Source organism: Bactrocera oleae, chromosome X, assembly GCF_042242935.1.
Source record: "Bactrocera oleae isolate idBacOlea1 chromosome X, idBacOlea1, whole genome shotgun sequence".
NCBI lineage: Eukaryota > Metazoa > Arthropoda > Insecta > Diptera > Tephritidae > Bactrocera > Bactrocera oleae.
In genome coordinates, this window is record NC_091541.1 from 27639467 (window position 1) to 27661001 (window position 21535).

The following is a 21535-nucleotide window of genomic DNA, read 5'->3' on the forward strand; positions in this document are numbered from 1 at the left end:
ACATCTGCCCAAATCTGTGCTCCATGTGTGCTTATTTGTTAGCAGTAGTAGCTCTGTTTTTTCCGTAGCGAGTTGGAGATTGTGTGAGTCAAGCCATACTTGCGCCCGTATCCTTCGCGCATCTTCTGTGTCTCGGGCTGTAATTACTGTTGCGATGTCGTCCGCGTAGACAATTAGGTACGATTCGTCTGGCATTTCAAGTTTTAGTATGGCATCGTAGCTGATGTTCCACAAGTCTGGGCCTAAAATGGATCCTTGTGCAGCTCCTGACGTAACCGCTATCTGTCGTGATCTCTCTCTGGATTGGTATAGCAGTTTTCTATTGCTGAGGTAGCTCCGCACCACAGCTCTGAGGTAGTTGGGGATTCTAAAACTTTTTTCAAGAGCTTCGATTATGTCCGCCCATCTAGCACTGTTGAAGGCGTTTTGGACGTCTGGAGTCGCCAGTAAAACTACTCTTTTGTACTTATGGCATCTACGCTCTGCGGCTTCTACGTTTTCAGTGATGCATCTTATAGCTCCTAAAGTTGACCTGCCGGGTTTTAAGCCGTGTTGTCTAGGGGAAAGTCTTCCGGCTTCATTGATGGCCGCTTCGTGTCTGGGTTTAAGTAGCCTTTTATAAAGCTCTCCCGCTGTGTGGAGAAAACGTAGTGGGCGGAATGCCGAAGGTAAGTTGGGATCACCTTTTCCCTTACTGATTAGCACCAGTCGTTGTTTTTTTCAAGGTTCAGGGAATATTCCGGCTTCCAGGCAGGCGTTGTACATGTTCAAAAGTAGTGCCGGTCGCTCTGCTCCCGTCCGGACCGGGTGATTTATTAGCTTTGAGCTTGCCAGTGGCCAGTTGCAGCTCTTCGAGGGTGAACTGGGGGATATGTGGAAGTCTTGTTGTCTGTTCTGGATCACTAATCTTGTTATCGTGTGTGGGGAAGAGAGCGCTTATGATGTGATCCATTTTGGCAGCGGTTAAGTCAGGTGGCTTTGGTCGAACTCCGAGTTTCTTCATTACTATTTTGTACCTAAGTCCCCAGTGGTTTTTGTTGACGTCCTCGCGTAGTTCCTCCCATTTTCTCTTTTTGCTATCGTCGATGGCGTGCTGCAGCTCCTTTTTCGCCGCTTGATATTGCTTGGCTTCTCGGGATGCGGCTCCTCTTCGCATAGATCTCGTATACGATCTACAAAGGCGAAGGCATGTGCGTTTGAGTTGGGCGATATTTTCTGTCCACCAGTAAACTGCTGCTTTATGTTTGCTGCAGGAAGAATTGGGCGTCGATTTGTGACATGCTCTTGTTATATTAAGCATTGTGTGCTTGACAACTTTTTTGGCAATTTTTGGGGAGCTGCTAGATGGGTTATGGTCGTCTATGGCGGAGATTAATTTCGAAGTGTTTAGTTTCGAGACGTTTCATTTACGGGTTCCAGTATTTTTCATGTACTAGTTGGCGTTTGCTCCGGTGTCCACCGAAAAAGAGATTATTTAAAGCTCTCTTATAACTTGACCGATGATGGCCTTGTGATTTATGAATGGTTATTGCAAAAGCCATACGCACGGGAAATTGTAAACGCTTAAATGAGAATGACAAACTCCATTGTAACCATCGGTATAAGCGGGATCGAGACATCCTCTATTTTGTATTTTCCCTTCTTCTCAGCATGTCTAGTTCTATTGCAAAGTTGAGGTTGATTTATGTTAAGCAGCATGATGACAACTGATCCCACTACGAATTGCAAATAATGTCAACTTATTTGTAAGTAAACAGGTCTCTTGAGTGAAATCTGAACTGTCTCATTGAGATTATCGACGTCTTTGTTTTTTTTTCCCTAGTATTGCTCGTTCACACTCCCAATTATGGTTATTATATTGTTGTTTTGGGAAATATTATTAATCCGGCCGATGTGTAACCTTATCATTTCCGATATCTAACAACTGCTTCGAAAACACAATCGCGGTTTAATCTTGTTGCAAAAACACTCGTAAAGAAAACGGTTTCTTTACGTGCCGCCACAAGTCAGTTGATCGAGGAATAACTGGAAGAGTCTGGCGGAAATCGCCTGTCAACAGAATCATGGCTCCACAAAAAATGTGTTTGTTCTCACGTAAATCTTTAAAGTCCTGTCCAGTGCCTCCAGCGACTTCTTGTGGGCCATTGTACATTCGTCCTGAATTATCAATTTGCATATCAGGAATATCTTTGCAATAGCGCTGTTTTTGGCGATGTTGCAAACTGATGTTTCGTTAATTTGCATGTTTAGTTGTAATTTTTGGCAGAATGTGCATTTCGTAACTTTTTTTGAGCCTGATTCATTGCTTTTTTTTGTGCATTCAATTTCGAATTATATGGACGAAAGGTTTCACTCAATCAGCCATGTTCTTTAATTTACTTTTACATACATAGGATATGATTTTGAAATGGAATACCTTGTTCTGAAAACCGAATTCACATATTTAAATGTACTTTGGAAACGAAATATTTATAACGTGTGATTTGTTCTCTGCGTACATGCCAATAAGAGATATGTGATCACAACGAACCGGCGTTTCTTGCTGTCCAAGTCGGATCATTCGTGATTTTATGAATATTAGTCCGATTACCTAACATAACCTAACGGTGTAAAATTTTGTTGATAATGAAAACTTCTTAAATTCGATAATATGAAGATTTCGCTAAAAGATTTTGAAAGGAGACAAAATACAGATTGAAACGTGAACTCAATAGCCACTGCAATACTGTAGTAATAATCTGACCTGCCATCATTCCCAATACAATGTCCGCTCTGTTAGTCAACTATGAACATTCCATACAGTACTTCTTCCTACTGAAGTATCCGTATGTTTCCTAATGGTCACTTCGAAACGTCCTTTTGCTTCCTGTTGCAGATAAAGGAGAATTGTGCTTCAAAGTTGACTAAAAAGTTAAAATATTCAATAAACATATTTGAAAAGCCTTCTAATCTTCTGCCACGAGAAGTCATTATTTTGCAAAATTCTTACTGCAGCACGAATCTTACTTTGAGAAAATTAAATTTTTTGCAAAATAAAATATTTACATTTCAATTGGAAATAAACGTCATTTGCTGCAAATGGCTGTTTGGATGTGAAATAGAAAGACTTCGAAATAAAAGAAATCATTCGGTTTGCAGAACACCTTAATTGAAATCATTCGGTTTGTAAAAACGAAATCACATCAATTTCATTCACATGCTTGTATATTTCAGTGTCTTTCTGTTGTTCTCTTTTTGTTCCATCAACTGTTCTAAGTTGTTTAATAACGTTATAATGGTTACAAAATGACAGTTAACTTCATAAGTTTTTGTGTGGCAGATGGCTAAAATATATACATATATTTACGAAAAAATTTTTATTCATTATGTCAAAACTTTTTTGTTTTTCTCATGAATTTCTTGTTTACATTTTGATAATTTTGTGAGGTTTACAATCTATAATATTCAGTTATCACTCAAAAAACAATTTATTGGCTGGAATGTTTGACAAATATTATATATTTTTGAATTATAAATCAAAACAAAATACCTAATTTTGACGTTATGAATTAAAACACTTTTATCAAATTGTTGTTTTTGGGCAATCGACACAACATTATATATTTGAATTATGTTTCCAATAAGTATAATCATAAAAATATTTCAATACAATGTTGTAAACTCAAAAAAATAAAATTTCTTATTATTATTATCTTCCTCGCAATTTTTTTAATCCATATTTTCCAACTTTTTAAACTCTCTTGGCCTACGATAAACATTTCAAACCCAAACTCAACTATATCGGTCCAGCTCCTTTCCGCAGTTTTTGCAAGATAAACGAACATCAACTGATTCTTATATGTATCGAAGATTATTCCAAAAAAACTGAACCGACGGGACAAACATCAGTTTGTATGGGAAAATAAAATTTGCGTTTTTAGTGTTTTCCTCGCAATTTTTCCATAGTTTCTTACCTTACCCTTGGCTTCCACGAATATTTCAAGGCTAAAATTAGCCGGATCGGTTTAGCCGTTCTAGAGTTTTAGCGAGACTAACGACCAGCAATTCACATTTATAAAAGATTTCAAGCCATAAGTTTTAAAAATGCAAGGAATAAAAAAGAATTTGTATTTTCATTTGTCATTTGAATCTTTCACAATAGAAAAACTGATCAACAATATGCAAAACAAAACTTGGTACCACTAAATATAGCCATATTAATGATAACTTTGTTGTTGCTTTTACATGAAATTTCTTTAACAAGAGAGCAAAAGCGAGCAGACAAATGGCGAATCGAAGACATCCATTATCTATCGCCCGAATAAATTAAGATTAGTGAATATATCCAATTGCCGCATTTCCTGGAAAACATCAGCTTATTAGATTTAGGTTAAAATACTAATTCCGTTTAAAATTAGTTTATCCAAATCCATCACTGCATTTCGAATTACAAAAAAAAATTTGATTTATGTTTAATGTCCATTTTCTTGTAAACTTTACACTGACAAACCTTCCCTGTACTTTTATAATGGGTCGACGCATTAAGCTCTCTACAGCTACAGGCGGTTTTAAACAGAGGTCTTCGCAAAAATTCGGTATGCAGAGCTAAATCTCTAGTGCAGCTATCGCAAAGAGGGCATAGTTAGACTGTTAAGCAACATTCAAACTAATCTCGTCTTCCCAGATGAAATTATTAGGTCCAGGAGGCGTAGAAAGTCGAACAGCTTAATTGGGTACTAGGACTTAAGGGTATAGCCGATAATAAACTGGCTGATGAACTAAACCGCTTTGCATCGGAATCCAGGCTACTGTGAGACCATTCACCATTAAGAAGCTACTCCGGAAGGCGGAAAGAGTTTAAGACAACATTCGCTGGCAGCAAACTTCTGGACACCTTGTAAACTAAGGATACACCAAAGGTATGGCTTCTGGAAATTATCGCTTCTGTGATACGGAGCACCTGCTTCTGGAATACGTATTACTACAGAACTAGTAGTAAAATCTTGGGATTTGCATTTCTGAAATGGGAATACATTAATTCTTTGACCCCAAGCACGATCCTGGAGTTTTTGTGGGTGCGGGGACTAAATGAGACTTTGTAAGAAGTTACGGCGCAATAGCTCAGAGGTCGCAGTGAGCACTTTAAACTTATTTAATCTAGCTGTTATTCGCAATGGCAAGTGGGAGTTTAGTTGATTTAATGTTGAATTGTGTTTCTTTTTATTCATCTGAGTCGAGTGGTAAACAGTAACAAGGGTATAACTATGATGTACAGTACCTTAATTCACAACCAATGTGGAGGTACGCTTGGAACTAACAAAACGGTTTTTTTTTCTTTAATTTGGGACTTGATTCGTTTTTGTGTGGACCCATTCAGCTGAGACGTTAATTCGTTTGTTAAAATGTACTATGTCATTCCCCGTGTAGTTTTAGGAAGCATTCCTGGGGTAAAACTATTAAATCTTATATACATCAGAACTTTTTTCGTATATGCAGGTCCAGCTACCGTATTAAAGAAACGAATCGTTCCGAAAACTGTGAAATTGTGTCACCCGACAGTATTTTCCTAGAAATGAAAATTCGATTGGGTGCTTTGTCGAAGTATACAACTGTTGGAAAATTCAATTTGCTATAGAAACTTCGGTCGTTTAAAAGCGTATGCCCAAGTTGAAGAATAAGAATTCATAAGTATATTCTGGAGGAAAAAAACATGACTAAATTAATCAAATGATTCCTCCAGGATACCGGAGACATACCAATTGGTTTTGTTTTCGGTATATAGATGCATCATAACAAATAAACAGATGTGAACCTTCTCTGACTAAGACCTTGTCAAAGTTATGTAAAGCTTTCTCATAACATTCTGAAATCACCACATTTCTAAGAAGGGTCGAGTTTCTTTAAAGTTATAATCTCTTCACTGCTCTAATTACAATGTGATGCGCCTATAGCAGTTATTTTGGCAATTAATACTGTGTTTTATTTGCAGATAAACTCATTTGAATTAAATGTGTTAATCTCGTTCTTCTGAGAAGGAGCTTACCCTAGCGTTCAATACATACCCATCAAACTGCTGTTTTTCAGATATGTTTCCCGATGCCTGTTTTTAAATTCTAGAAACGTATGATTTTCCCTGCAGAAGATTCCAATATAACTCGGATTTATCTTCGTTGTAAATTTGTTCTGGACATAGTCCAATTTCCTGAATTTTAGCTTATAGGTTAGTTTTGAACGGCTCCATTAAGTCCGGTCGCGAAGATAATTTTTCTTCTGAGATTGAATTCCATAACGCTTTTAATAATTTTGAAGCCATCCATCACTAGCAAAAATCCTTGAGCTGTCCATGCTTAATCTGGCATAAAACTTCTTAGCTTTTTATACTCTCGCAACCTGTTGCTACAGAGTATAATAGTTTTGTTCACCTAACGGTTGTTTGTATCACCTAAAATTAATCGAGTTAGATATAGGGTTATATATATATAAATGATCAGGATGAAGAGACGAGTTGAAATCCGGGTGACTGTCTGTCCGTCCGTCTGTCCGTCCGTCCGTCCGTGCAAGCTCTAACTTGAGTAAAAATTGAGATATCTTTATGAAACTTGGTAGACATGTTTCATGGTACCGTGAGACGGTTGGTATTGCAGATGGGCGTAATCGGACCACTGCCACGCCCACAAAACGCCATTAATCAAAAACAAATAACTTGCCATAACTAAGCTCCGCAATAAGATACAAGACTGTTATTTGGTACACAGGATCACATTAGGGAGGGGCATCTGCAGTTAAAATTTTTTTTAAAAAGTGGGCGTGGTCCCGCCTCTAATAGGTTTAATGTGCATATCTCCTAAACCGCTAATGCTATAATAACAAAATTCACTGGAAGCAAATGTTTTTAGCACTTCTATTAACGGTGTGAAAATAGTTGAAATCGGGTGGCAACTCCGCCCACTCCCCATATAACGGTACTGTTAAAAACTACTAAAAGCGCGATAAATCAAGCACTAAACACGCCAGAGACATTAAATTTTATCTCTGAGATGGTATAAGATGACTTTATAGGAACCGCGTTCAAAATTAGACAGTGGGCGTGGCACAGCCCACTTTTAGGTGAAACCCCATATCTTGAGATCTGCTCAACCGATTTCAACCAAATTCGGTGCATAACGTTCTTTTCATGTTTCTATGTCATAGTGCGAAAATGGGCGAAATCGGACTACAACCACGCTTACTTCCCATGTAACACCATTTTCAATTCCATCTGATTCTTTCACTTTCCACTATGCAAATCAGGTAACAATGATTATATCGGGGTAAAACTTTGCGTGAATAATGCAATTAAAGTATGCCACCTTGCGGCCAAAAATTGTCTAAATCGAACCAAAACTGTTCAAACCCCTAAGTACTAAATATGTGGACCCCAGTGCCTATAGTTGACCTTCTACCGAAAATATCAGTCAATCCACAAAGAAATCTCAAACGAGTATACCATTTGACCTTGCAAGAGTATAAAATGTTCGGTTACATCCGAACTTAGCCCTTCCTTACTTGTTCTCTTTAAAATAATATAAATAAATTAATAAAAACCATTTGTAAAGTGCCTTCTCCATTGTCGGAAGTTCTGATTCACGAAGCATTTTACATTTTCCAGTGGCCGATAGTGTATTGTTAACACACTATAAAAAATTTTTTTCGTTTTTAACAATTCCACAAATTGTGGACTTATCAATAGAGAATATTTTAGTGTTGGGAACTATAGAATGATTTCAACTATCGGCAGTTAATAACTAATTGATTTGGACAATCGAATAGCTTTTTCGTTCATTCATTCCTTTATTTATTCAAGTTTAATAGCTAAGGCCATGTCGCGTTCTTTAAAGAACAATTCAAAGTACTAGTATTTTATTAACTTTTATTTACATGAATACAAAGGTTTTTATGTTTTTTTTATTTGATTATATATTTTATTAAAACTTAAAAATAGTATAACGCAGTAAGAAATTTAATATAAAAATAAAAAGTATGTAAGAAAAAATACTAACTATATATCAAAATTGCAAGTTAAAACAAGTTCGGATGTAACCGAACATTTTATACTCTCGAAAAGTCAAATGGTATACTCGTTTGAGATTTCTTTATATATTTTAATAATTAGAAGTAGGAACTGTTGCCTCAGTTATTTACTGACAACATCATTTATTATATGAATTTCAATTATATATCTTACACATTAACCGATTCAGTAAAAAGTCAACTATGGGCACTGGGGTCCACATATTCAGTACCTAAGAGCTTGAACAGTTTTGGTTCGATTTAGACCATTTTTGGTATTAAGGTGGTATACTTTAAACTCGTTATTCACGCAAAGTTTTACCCCGATACAATCATTGTTGCTTGATTTGCATAGTGGAAAGTGAAAGAATCAAATGGAATTTAAAATGGTGTTATAGGGGAAATAGGCGTGGTTGTAATCCGAGTTCGCCCATTTTCGCAATATAACATAGAAATTTGAGAGGAATGTTATGTACCAAATTTGGTTGAAATCTGTTAAGCAGATCCCAAGATATGCGTTTTCACCTAAAAGTGGGCGGTGCCCACTGTCTAATTTTGAACAGAGATAAAATTTAATGTCTCTGGCGTGTTTAGTGCTTGATTTATCGCTCTTTTAGTAGTTTTTAAAGGTACCGTTATATGGGGAGTGGGCGGGGTTGTCACCCGATTTCACCCATTTTTACACTGTCGATAGAGGTACTAAAAGCATTTGTTTCCAGTGAATTTAGTTATTATAGATTTAGCGGTTTAGGAGATATGCATATTAAACCTATTAGGAGGCGGGACCACGCCCACTGTAAAAAAAAATGTTAAACTGCAGATACAGCTTGCACGGACGGACAGATAGACAGTCACGCGGATTTCAACTCGTCTCTTCATCCTAATCATTTATATATATTAAATCCTATAAATATATTAATTATATTAATCCTATAATACAAAACTATTATACTCTGTAGCAACAGATTGCGAGAGTATAAAAATGTTGAGAAAGAATTAAACATCCATTATTTAATGAAATTGTGATCAAATTACAAGCAACCGTTAGGTAAACAAAACTATTATGCAACATGTTGCTAGAGTATAAATATTATTTGACCAAACTTTTGACCTTTTAGTCTTTTTAATCAAGTAGAGTTTAAAGATATAGTTTACTTTTATCCACGGGTAATTCTATTACTGGAACTGTGGAATCTCTCGATTTCTTTGTACTAAAGCTGTTACCTTTTCTGCCAACCATTTTTGAGCAATACCTGAGTTAGTTTCATCTCCAAAGGCAATATTTTTAAACCGTGGGCTTAAGAAAGTCAATTTGGCGCACACTATGTCAAACTCTAATTCGCCAAGTCGTCGCTAAATAACTTCCAAAAAACTAGTTTTTAAGCATTCTCCCTATGTAGTTTTGTTTTGCTGGTATCTTATTGCATATTGCAGCCCTCTGACTATAGGCACAACCAGTGATATTGTTAAATGCGCTATCGGCTTCAATACGTTGATAGAATCACGTAATCTTTTCCATTCTGATACATTTAGAAAGTTCGATGCAATTGGAAACGCAGTTATTACTGCAGAGAGCAGTTCTTTTGTCAAGCATATACGTACTAACATCAGAAGGCCCGAATTCCATCTAGTAGCAACATCTTGCTTCATCTTAGGTTTAGCAACATCCATTTGCTTTTAAGTTTTCTGCTGCTCGAGAACTATGATTGAAATATGTTACTATAGCTTTGCATTTCGTTATAAGCTCTGAAATCTAAGGAACAGCCTTTATGGCATCAACAACGCATAAATTTAGGGTGTTAGCCACACATGCGTGGTGGCGTTTTTGTAAAATATCACTTATCGCTTTTTTGATATTTGCGCCGTTATCACTTACTATCATAAATATTTTGGTAAAAATTGATCACTAGTCAAAAATATTTTTTAATTCTGTGGAAATGGAGAAATGTGTGAAATATTTTGCAAAATGTTATGAAACTTTTCCATGTTGTATTATATTTTGCATTCAACATCGTGTTGGAAAGAAGTTTCCTGTTTGGGATGCAATACAAAGGCTGAAGCTTTTTTGTATATTCACAGAATTTTTCATTTTCGTCAATAGAGAGTTGTTGTAGATCTCTTGTAATCATTTTAATAAGAGATTCCTCGATACTTCTATTTTCGTTTTCTGAAAGCTCAGACCGCGTGCGTGTAACAAATAACTTTCTTTGCAGTGCCCTTCTTTTTTAATAGTTCACCACCTGAAACATGTCTATTAGGTATTGCTGAAGAACTTGTCGCAGTTTCCACGTTCACAGTTAGTATCAAGGAAGCATCATTGAAAAATTTCTATTGATACTGAATTCACATATCTTTCCATTGTAGAACAGCTTGGCATATCTAAGTTGCTTATAGCAGATGCTCGCCCGACTATCGCCGAAGGAATCTCCTCCACGCTAAGTGATAATGGATGCCTTCGTCGTAGGTGATCATTCAAATTTGAAGTATTACCAGAAATTTTAAAATTCTTTTTGTTTTTTTTACAAATATTACAGTTGACAATTTTTAATTTTTTACAAAAAAAATTCCTGGCCGTATTTTAGTTTGATTTAACCATATATTAAAATATTTTCAGCACTTTCTTTATAAAATAAAATTACATATTACCAGATATTCCAACAGAAAATATTGCAATTTAAAATGTTATACCAATATTTATATAAGTTGGGATCCAATGTAAACGTTTCAATATTGTTTGGTGGAAATACCTGACGTAAATATTACTGACAGTTAAAATTGCTTGCTTAATTCAAAACCATTGACATTTTTTTCAACCAACTGGAAACTGTTAAAAAAAGCTTGCCAAAACTCATCGACGACCACATGAATTTACTTTAGTCATTTTACTTATTTGTTGATGACCACTACATGATTCATAAATCTTTATTTATTACGAGTAGTATGAATATTTTTCACTTAAATCTATTTTAAGCATCTATTCACTTCTATTAATTAATATAATTTAACATAAATCATTCACCATAATTTAGAAATACACAATATAAGCATTATTCGTACATTTGCTGAATATAATATTAACAGTATACGAATAAATTAATTCGTACAAAACAGATTTGCTAGAAATCCATCGCATATACAAAATATCATTCATGTGATAAATCGTTCAAAATCTAAAAAATAATCATTCACGAAAACTTAGTAATAAATGAAAAAACTAGTAACGAACGAAGAATTTTTAATAAACGATGATTTTTTGAAAACTATAGAATGAATGTAATTTGCTGAACTATCGAATAACTTGAAAGTTTTTATTCGATAGTACCCATCACTAGAATTTTTTGGATAGAGCTGTGACACCTTCACCATTTTGACTGCGCTAATTAATTTAGCGTTTTTTGCTAAGCTCAAAACATTTAATTTCCGTTCCATTATGCAATAAAATACACATGATCTTAACCGCGAACAACTACGATTTCTAATGTATCCGTGTAATCCGTTCCCACGACAGTCGGGTCTACGTAACCGGAACGGACCCGGATTTTATCCGGCCAAGGACTGTCAACTCGGCAGAATTCTGCCGCTTCAACAACAACAACAACGATTTCTAATGAAAAATATCAATTAAAAGCGATGCAAACGTAAGAAAAAAGCCACCAGTATAGTATATTCAAAAGAAAAGTTACTAGTCGCGCCTTTAAATAACAAATGCTAACAACAACAGTGCACGCATTGGCTGTTACACAGCCACTAGCTGGATACTAACGTGGACATATTATATTAACAAACAACATGTATGAGTGTGCATGTATATAGTATATGCTATGTTTTCGCGTATAAAATACTAGAAAACTACTCTGTTCGAGTTTTAAAGCCATCAAATTTGGTTCGAGTTTTAAAGTAGCCAATAGAGAAGAAAAAAATTGAAGTTTCCGAACGTTCGAGTTATTGTGTGTTCGAGTTTTCACGAAAATATAAAATCTCTCGTTTGTTTTCTGGGCCTTAAGTTAGAGAATGTCGACTGTCAATTCCCACAACAGCTGGTTGTACGTTGCCATATTTTTTCCAGCCTACGGCTGTTGTTTCGGCAATCTAAACTTATTTGTCACCTTTGGAGCAACACCTCGCAACAGGTCGATCCTTGTGGCCAAAGCAAAAGGGATCTCCATTTGTCAAGGTTAAGGAACATAGCGAACTTCCTGCAGTCAGTTTTTACTAGGAAGGTTTTGCAGAAATAAATTTTTGATTACGACGACGATATGTACACCTCATTGACCAGACTACGGTCTTTCAGACATGAACTGAACTCCATTCACAGTGGACCTATTAACACTTTCATTGCCTTCTTCCCAGTGAATTGAGTCCTTGGAGTCAAACCACCACCCATAGTAAAAGTAAAACAGTAAAACTCTACTTATCCGGAATGGACTCCGAAATGCCAAACCCATGTCCGGCATGGAAAGAGTGCCCGTACTACTTTAACCAACTCCTTGCAAGCCCTAGGAAACGAACTCATATAACACCCTTTTCCTATGGTCCGACCTCTTCGAAAGAGCACGTTAGATGATTTTGATGTCAATTAATTTGCCTCTTGTCACTTAAATAGGGTCTGGATAACCACTACGACAACAAAAGAATGTCAACTACAAAATTTAAACTCAACCCTGAACTTCTTTGTAGATGTAAAATTAATTTAATAATAAGTCTTGTGGCAAAATACTAAGAAGCATTTTTTTTCTTTTTTTTTTTTGCAGATTACATTGACTTTTAATTTGATACTGTAACACATTTCATCATACGCAGCTGTATATAGTGAATCCTAGCTATAAATGCAATATAAAAATGTCTGGATCAATTTACCGTGCATAAACAAATAGACTACAGACTATGTACTAGTTACAAATGCACACGCTAAGATAGTTTATAAAAAAAGCTTTTATTTACTATTAATTTAAAGATTGTATTTTTTGATTCAAAAAGACACTTTATTTGCAATTTCGTTGACATTTTAATGTTGAATTGGAATTTAATTTCGACAACTCATTTTGAAACTTTCTTTTGAAAATTTTTAAATTCGCGGAAATATATCATAAGATGCAAGATTTATGTAATACGTTTATTTATATATTACTTGAGTGAAAATGACACAATTTAAGCTTCATTACTAGCTTAAAGAATTTCAGATGAAATTCAAAGTTTATTGTTACTAGGTCAAACATCGATGCATCTGCATGATATCACTGCACGTGTTTTTAAACAAAAACTAAAATCTTTGATGAATTTGATTATGTATCACTTGGTATTTGGTGAAACACGTTTTTGGCTTTACTCTGTTGAATGGCAAAAACGAGGTTTACCTCATGCGCATATTTTGATTTGGTTGGTGGATAAAGTACGCCCAGAAGAAATCGACAAAATTAGTTCAGCCGAAATTCCAGATCCGAATGTTAATCAAGAATTGTTTGACATTGTAACTACTAATATGATCCATGTTCCATGTGGCACTCTAAACATGATGTCACCATGTATGGACAATGGAAAATGTACGAAACGTTTTCCAAAACCATGCCAATCTGATACTATCACCAGTATTGACGGTTATCCATCTTACCGGCGTAGAGACGTAGACAATGGCGGTCAATCATATGAATTGCGTCTGTCAAACGATGTGAGAGTAGATATTGATAATCGCTGGGTAGTTCCATATTCACCATTGCTGTGCAAAACTTATGAAGCGGACATAAACGTTGAAATATGTAGTTCAGTGAAATCTATAAAATACATTTGTAAGTATGTTCACAAGGGCAGTGATAAAGCTGTATTCGCTGTTCAAAATGTAAATGACAATGACGAAATTACACGTTATCAAATGGGTCGATACATAAGCAGTAACGAAGCTATTTGGCTCATTTTTACGTTTCCTATACATGAAAGGGATCCTGCTGTTATACATTTGGCTGCACATCTTGAAAACGGACAGCGTGTTTACTTTACAGAACAGTCTGCACTATAACAAGCTGTAACGGCGCCAAAAACAGCTCTTACTGAATTTTTCAACCTTTGTTGCAGACAAGATGTTGGTCAATTCGCAAGGACATTAATGTATACTGATATTACTAAATTTTTTACGTGGAATAAACAAACAAAAAATTGGGAACCACGGAAGCGAGGCATTCCAGTCCCAGGATTTACCGACATATTTATGACAAATACTTTAGATCGATTATATACAGTTCATCCTAAGCAACGCGAATGTTTTTTTTTTTGCGTTTGTTATCTTTCCGATTTTTGCGAAAAGTCAATGGTATATTATACGACACTTTCTTCGATGTGTGTCGTGAGTTACATTTATTGGAGGATGATAACCATTGGGATCTCACACTTGCAGATGTAGCACTGAGCTCATCTCCACAACAAATTCGTCAATTATTTTCAATAATATTGACAACGTGTTTTCCGTCTGAAGCATCTGCTCTGTGGGACAAATATAAAGACTCGATGAGTGAGGATATTTTACATCGGATTAGAATTACTAATCAAAATCAAAATATTGAATATAATAATGATTGAGGATATTTGTATTCTTATTTCGAATATGATGCTAATCCGTTTCGGCATGTCAGCGCCGAACCGCCTAGCAGTAGCTACCATCACCAGCGATGTTCAACGGGAACACAACTTCGATAGAACTTCTTTGGTTACTTTTGTTGCCAATAATGAACAATTGCTCACTGCTGAGCAACGAATTGTATATGATCAAATTAATGTATCAATTGCAGCGCAACAAGGTGGATTCTTTTATTTGGATGCACCAGTTGGTACTGGCAAAACATTCCTCATCTCATTGATACTTGCGCGCATCCGATCACAAAATAATATTGCATTGGCTATTGCTTCATCAGGAATCGCAGCAACGTTACTTGATGGTGGACGGACGGCGCATTCAGCGCTTAAATTACCTTTGAATGTTCACACAAATCCCGAAGCAATGTGTAACATAAAGAAGCATTCAGGCATCAGCCTCAAGTTTTGAGAAAATGCAAAATTATTATCTAGGATGAATGCATTCGCTTGAAGCTCTCGACAGATCCCTGAAAGATATCAAGGATAATACTAGGCTTTTCGGTGGTGCTCTATTGTTGCTGTCTGGTGATTTTAGACAAACGTTACCAGTCATTCCACGCGCAACATATGCAGACGAAATAAACGCATGTTTAAAAGAATTTTATCTATGGGGAAGTGTCAGCAAATTATGCCTTACTATTAATATGCGCGTTCAACTTCAAAGTGATCAATTAGCGTCAAGATTCTCTGAACAATTGTTGGATATTGGTAATGGTAAAATTGAATTGTATGAAGATACACAATATATTCGGCTTCCAGAGAATTTTTGCAACATGGTGGCTACCAAAGGTGAGTTAATAAACAGTATCTTTCCAGTTTTGAGACATAATTATACTAATCACGAATGGCTACGAGAGCGAGCAATTTAAGCTGCGATAAATTTAGACGTTGATGCCATTAATTTCAAAAAAAAAAAAAATTACTGCCTGGTAATGAAACTACGTTTAAATCGATCGACACTGTTGTTGATCCTGATGAAGTTGTTAACTATCCTGTAGAATTTTAAATTCATTTGATTTACCTGGAATGCCACCACATAATTTGCGACTGAAGATTGGTTCACCTATAATTTTGCTTCGAAATTTAAATGCTCCAAAATTATGTAATGGGACGCGATTAGTTATAAAAAAAAATCATGGGCAACATTCTTGAAGCCACTATTTTGAGTGGAAAATTTCAAGTGATGTTGTACTTCTACCACGGATCCCAATGATGGCTTCACATTCGTCTATACCATTTAAACGTTTACAATTTCCAATCCGATTGCTATGACTATATATAAGTCATAAGGCCAAACAATGACAATTTGTTGCTTAGATTTAGAAAATCCGTGCTTTTCTCACGGTCAATTATATGTTGCGTGTTCTAGAGTTGGAAAACCATCGAATTTGTTTGTTTATACGCCTCAAGGATTAACTAAAAATATTGTACATCCAATAGCATTAAGATAAATTAAGTTTTTGTAAATTAATAAATAAATGTTATAAAATAATTTCAGTGTAAGATTTTTTATCTTTACTTAAAACAAGTTAAAGTTTGTATTTACGATGCTGTTATTACCACACTCCACGGATAATATCCCAGACTGTAATCACTCATTTCATTCGCTTAAAATTTTCGGTGACGCCTAGAAATATCCGTGTCAATAATCATAGTGGCTGCTATTGTCCAGTCTACAAATTTCATCCGTGGAGTGTGGTAATAGATGCATCTTTTTAGTTAACAAAGCTTCTACATTTCACTTCACTCATACAGTATATGCATGCTTACACACACAGTATATGCATGCTTACACACACAGTATATGCATGCTTACACACACAGTATAGGTATATTCACATGCTACCGATTGGTCGAATTTGAATAAGTGTACATGTAATGACGTTAGATATTAAAATAACTCTTGAATAATAATTTTCATCAAAACGGTCCAGATTGTTATAGCTTATTAAAGAATGTTTGAAATTTTCGAATTAACGACGTGTGTACAGGACAACGTCTGTCGTCTGCTAGTGTATATATATATATATACATATACTAGCAAACCTGGCGAACTCCGTTTCGCCACCAGATGGCTTCGTTTTATGTAATATTTCGTTTGGTGATTAAAAGATGAAGAACATTTTTTTTTTGTTTTATATATGGAAAGGAAAAATTTTATTTCATTTCACAACAGTAATGAATTCATTTCGATTACAAAAATGAAGTGTTATTCTCTAAGTAAATGAAAGTGGATCCAAAGTAAATACTGAATCGAAGCGTTATACGTGTCCGCAAATTATCCGTTTCATTGAAGTGCTCTTTGGAAAACCACATTTTTTGTTTTTTGGTCTGACGTTAACACAAACAAAGCGGATGGTTTCCCAACTCGTGAACACGCAACGTATAACTGCCCATGTGAAAAACAATGATTTTCTAAATTTATCCCGCAAACACTAAGCGATTGGCCATGCGACTTGTTAATTGTCATTGCGAACGCAAGGCGAACTGGAAATTGCAATCGTTTGAAGTCAAACGGAAGATCAGTCGGAATCATTGGTATCCGAGGAATATATACATTTTCACCTGCGTAATTTCCGTTAATAATGGTTGCCTTAATCAAATTCGGCATAAGTCTTATTACCGAAAATCGAGTACCGTTGCAAAGTCGCGTTGGACGCGTTACGCAATATCATAATAACTGTACCAACTTTGAGTTGCAAGTTATGTGGTGGAAATCCTGGTAACTCCAGAGAGTTCAAAAACTCCGTTGGATAATTTACTACATCATCGGGATTTGTTATGGAATCAATGGAATTGTATGTCACCAAATCGCCAGCAATTTTTGATTGAATGGTAAAACTCAGTGCCTGTACATCATTATTCTTTGCGGGAAGAATTGCTCGTTGACTTAACCAAGCATAATTCTGATAATTCGCACTAATGGTTGGGAAAACATTTTCAAAAATAGCTAATTGAGAGTCTACAAATCGGCAAAAGTCGTTGGTAAGAGTAATTAATCCAGATGTCGCATCAACTGGGACTTTTCCATTTCCAACAGCTAACAATTGTTTGGAAAATTGTGCAGCAATTTGATCATTTTGAAGTTGAACTCTCATATTAATGGTCCATAAAGGTGATGCCTTCAGGCAAGCAGTCAATTCATCTGCAGCCGTCCACGGGGAATTACTGGCAACGTCTGCCTGAAATTGCCTGCCAACAATAATTGCAGCAACATCATTAACGGTGGGTGCATTGAATCTTCGCACATGTTTACCTGTTGGGGTACAATCCGCTCTTATGACAAATTTTTGCGTATCCGATGGCATTCGTTCCAATGCTGTTTTGAACATATTAACCACAGCATTATTAGCGTGAAAAAATGCTTGCAACTGTTCAATAATTCGTCTCTTTAACTGTTGTGTTCCCTGTATATTGCACCGCTCATTCAGCTGATCCACCATCGACGAAATGAAATATATTTGCAGAAATTCATGCGGTTCATCTGGTGTTGGCACCATTGAACCATGCAAATGATATATTTGTCCTTGTATCTGTAATTGCAAACAATCATTTGTTGAAGAATACGGTGTAACTTATGATCGTGTGATGGTGTTTTTTTTTTGTTTTGTTTTTTGTTTTTTATAGTAGGGGGAAGCATCGAAAGCCGAAGTGCGAAACTTTAATCCGCTAAACCTAACCTACTTTCAACCCAAATCTCTCCCACGGAACCACTGGACAAAGTATTACTTCATGGGAGAGAAGAAGACATTTAAGTCTCCTCTACGATACGGACTAACTGACTCCTAATCTGTTGTAAGTGTCTCAATCTTTTCATTATCAAAGCTGACGCTTCGCTGACTGTTTTCCATTTAATAGAGGACTCACACATAAGTGCTGTCAAATTTTCCACCGAGAAACTACCGCCAAGTGTGGTTTTCAGATTTTCTCTTATACTTGAGAACCGAGGGCAATGGTAAAAAACATGTTCAGAGTCTTCAATACACTCTGTACACGTCGGATAGTACGGACTGTAGTCATGTCGAAATTTGTAAAGGTAGCTTCTAAAGTACCCATGTCCACTTAGCATTTGGGTCAGGTGGAAATCCAGGTCCCCATGCTGTCTATCTATCCACGGTCTGATGTCTGGTATCAGTCTGTGAGTCCACCGTCCTTTGGATGAGGTTTGCCACCGTTGCTGCCACAGCGTAATGCTCTTGGTCCTTTCCTCTCTTTTTGATGGGATGGTGTAGTATGTGGTGTATATGTAGTTGTTATGTGTTGCAATTCATTGTGTTGGTGTGAGTGATTGGTTATGTGTGTCTTCTCGAATGATATTAGCTCCAAAGGAAGTCATGCGAAAGCAGTTATTGTATTCAAGGATGTGTTGAAGAAAATGGCTGGAATCGGGATCACTTCCATCGAACAATGATTTCAGTGGCTGTGGTGGTGTAAGTAATGGATCCAGTTTGACTTTTCCACTTGCGCAGCACAATCCAGCCGTTTCTCTTTTGAACTTTAACGCATTGCAATATCGGCATATAGTCATCATTGGTCCAATATCTAAGTTTGCATCATCACTGTAGTTCGCAGTGGGATCAGATTTGAATACCAAGCGATTGTATGGTGCCAATGATCTTCGTGTGCCACGCGTTGTCTCAATCGGGCATTTTCACTTATTATATAATATTTTGTCTTTCTTTGCTTAAGTTCTGTGAATACACTTGTTGCTGGCTTGCATGCTTGTGCGGCGGCCGATGTTGGCACGTCGTCCTCTAGGCATTTTGGACTATGGACAGAGTGGTGAATTTAACCTCAAATGCACGCTCCACATAATTTATACAGTTCAACTTACCACCTTAAAGACAAATGCCTGTTGTTGAAATTGAATAAAAATTTGCACAATACACGTGATTGATTTGATGGTTTCCAATTGAAATGTTAGGGAACGAATAACTTATTTTTCACAATTTCACAGTGAACACAATACCGGTTTGTCACATGAAATTAATGTATCACAATGTATCACGCACCGGCGCCATCTACTTAAAATATTGGTTTGTAGTACATGCTATGTATCAGAGATGGCGCTGTATGTGAAAAAAGATTTTCCCGCTTTTCTGTTGAAATATTTCCTGAATTTTCTTTGCTATAAACTTCACGGAGCCCGAGACCTTTCCAACGAATACAAATCCGTGGAAATCGGTTCGTGCTTTCTGGAGTTATAGCGTCAGGAAGGAAAACCCGACTTATTTTTATATAATAGATATGTACGTATACATATATATACAATATATATGGAATTGTAATAAAATGTGGAAAAATGGATATTGATAACTATTTTAAATGGTAATGTAATTTTTTTCTTTGTATTAAAACTGTGTGGTTAAAATAATAAGTTCCCAGAAAATTTTAAGCTTACACATTTATGGATATATTTACTGTATGTAGATTTATACAAAATAAACGGAGTAATATTTCCGTTATGAAGAAAAATTATTTTAATATTAACTGGAGCAGAGTAAAATAGTACATTCCCCATCATTGAGCACTTGTAACTAAATATTATAAAATACATATTAAAAGTTAAATTCAGAAGACATCTGGAAAATATATTGGTTTACAGTATTATATATTATATTATATAGTTTTGTTCTGTGGTATCTTTGTATAAAATTTTCCAACGAACTGCTTTGCATTAAAATTTTTTTAGATTACAGGTCTTGTTACGGTTACTAATTCAGCTGGTTTTCAGTTGAGGTTTTAAAATTTGGTATTATCGATATCGACTAAATGACAATCCGTAAAATAATTTTAGTTGACGATTTGACTTTTTGGAACAATAGAGAAGTTTATTTCCGAAAAATTAGTTTTAAACCATTTTTATTAGTTATTTTGTAGAAATACATACAAGAAACTAAAAACTTGTTGAGTTCGAGGAAAAAATCGTAAGAGACCTTTTTGTAGAGCATTCAATTTCCTACAAAATCTATGAAATGAGATATTAATTTTTTCTAGTAGTTGGAAGCGAGAATTTTTCTATCTAATAAAAAAATGACCTCTGTAAGGCGGAGGACCTACCCGTTACAGTTAAGAGCTAATAATTGGAAAGACCTTCTTAGAGATGTCTAAGAAACTATTTTTCAGAACACCAAGCGAAAACAAATTATCGTTTATTTTGACCAACTTTAATATACACGTATGTAGATCAAACATTAGGTCCATTTTAATATATATTCACCCTTTCGTGAGCAACGACTGAGTTGATTTGTTATAATTTTACATCTAAAAATGTAAAACCTGCTTAATTATCTCCCAATTTTCACTTTTTAGGTTCGTAATAATATCAATCAAACTTTGACTGAAAGTTTTAGTTAGAGTTGCAACCCCTAATATGTTCCTCCTATATGTATTTCAAGTACATACAATAAGCGGCCTTTCCACGCTCATTTTTGTATGCAAACATGGTATGATGCAAAAAAAAAACTGGTTTGTGCCGTTTCAGACAGGGATTCAAAAGAGTCTGAGGTTTTTCAAATTTTCTTTTGGTGTCGCTCTGGGCATTCACACGGTCAAAAAGAGTCCAGCAACTCGAGTCTAGTTTTTCTGCATTCCTTTTCACAAAATGTTCGTAAATATTTGTGCGGTTCGACTGCGCAACACCACGCAACACTGCGTGCTGCGTATTTCATTTGTATGTTGGGATAATGGTCACACATTTTGCTTGCAATGAATTACCATGAATATGGTAGAACAATATGCATAATACAAGTACCTACCCGCTAAATAGTTTCAAAGAAATACTAAAGACGGGAATTCCCTAATCCACAAGAATGTATTGAATATCCGCTACTAATATTTTCAAGGCCAAATTTATAATAGGAATTTCCTAATCTTTAAGTATTAA

General features: G+C 35.7%; 2 protein-coding genes and 1 long non-coding RNA gene across 8 annotated transcripts in view; 2 read left to right on the top strand and 1 right to left on the bottom strand.

Annotated features, from left to right (window-relative positions):
* Nucleotides 1–21535, top strand: part of Hcf (Host cell factor) — a 47109-nt gene that overhangs the window by 22376 nt on the left and 3198 nt on the right. The gene's annotated exons all lie outside the window — the stretch shown is intronic.
* On the top strand, nucleotides 13313–14038 carry LOC138858189 (uncharacterized). The gene has a single exon (XM_070112733.1). The coding sequence runs from the start codon at nucleotides 13313–13315 to the stop codon at nucleotides 14036–14038; it is 726 nt and encodes a 241-aa protein (XP_069968834.1).
* LOC118681396 (uncharacterized) lies at nucleotides 19297–19617 on the bottom strand. The gene is made up of 2 exons (XR_011397354.1): nucleotides 19484–19617; nucleotides 19297–19417 (listed from the first exon to the last, which is right to left on the bottom strand). It is a non-coding gene; the product is annotated as an uncharacterized lncRNA (long non-coding RNA).

What these genes read in the sequence shown, in the direction of transcription:
- LOC138858189 (XM_070112733.1), top strand. Translation starts at nt 13,313, where the DNA reads ATGTATCACTTGGTATTTGGTGAAACACGTTTTTGGCTTTACTCTGTT.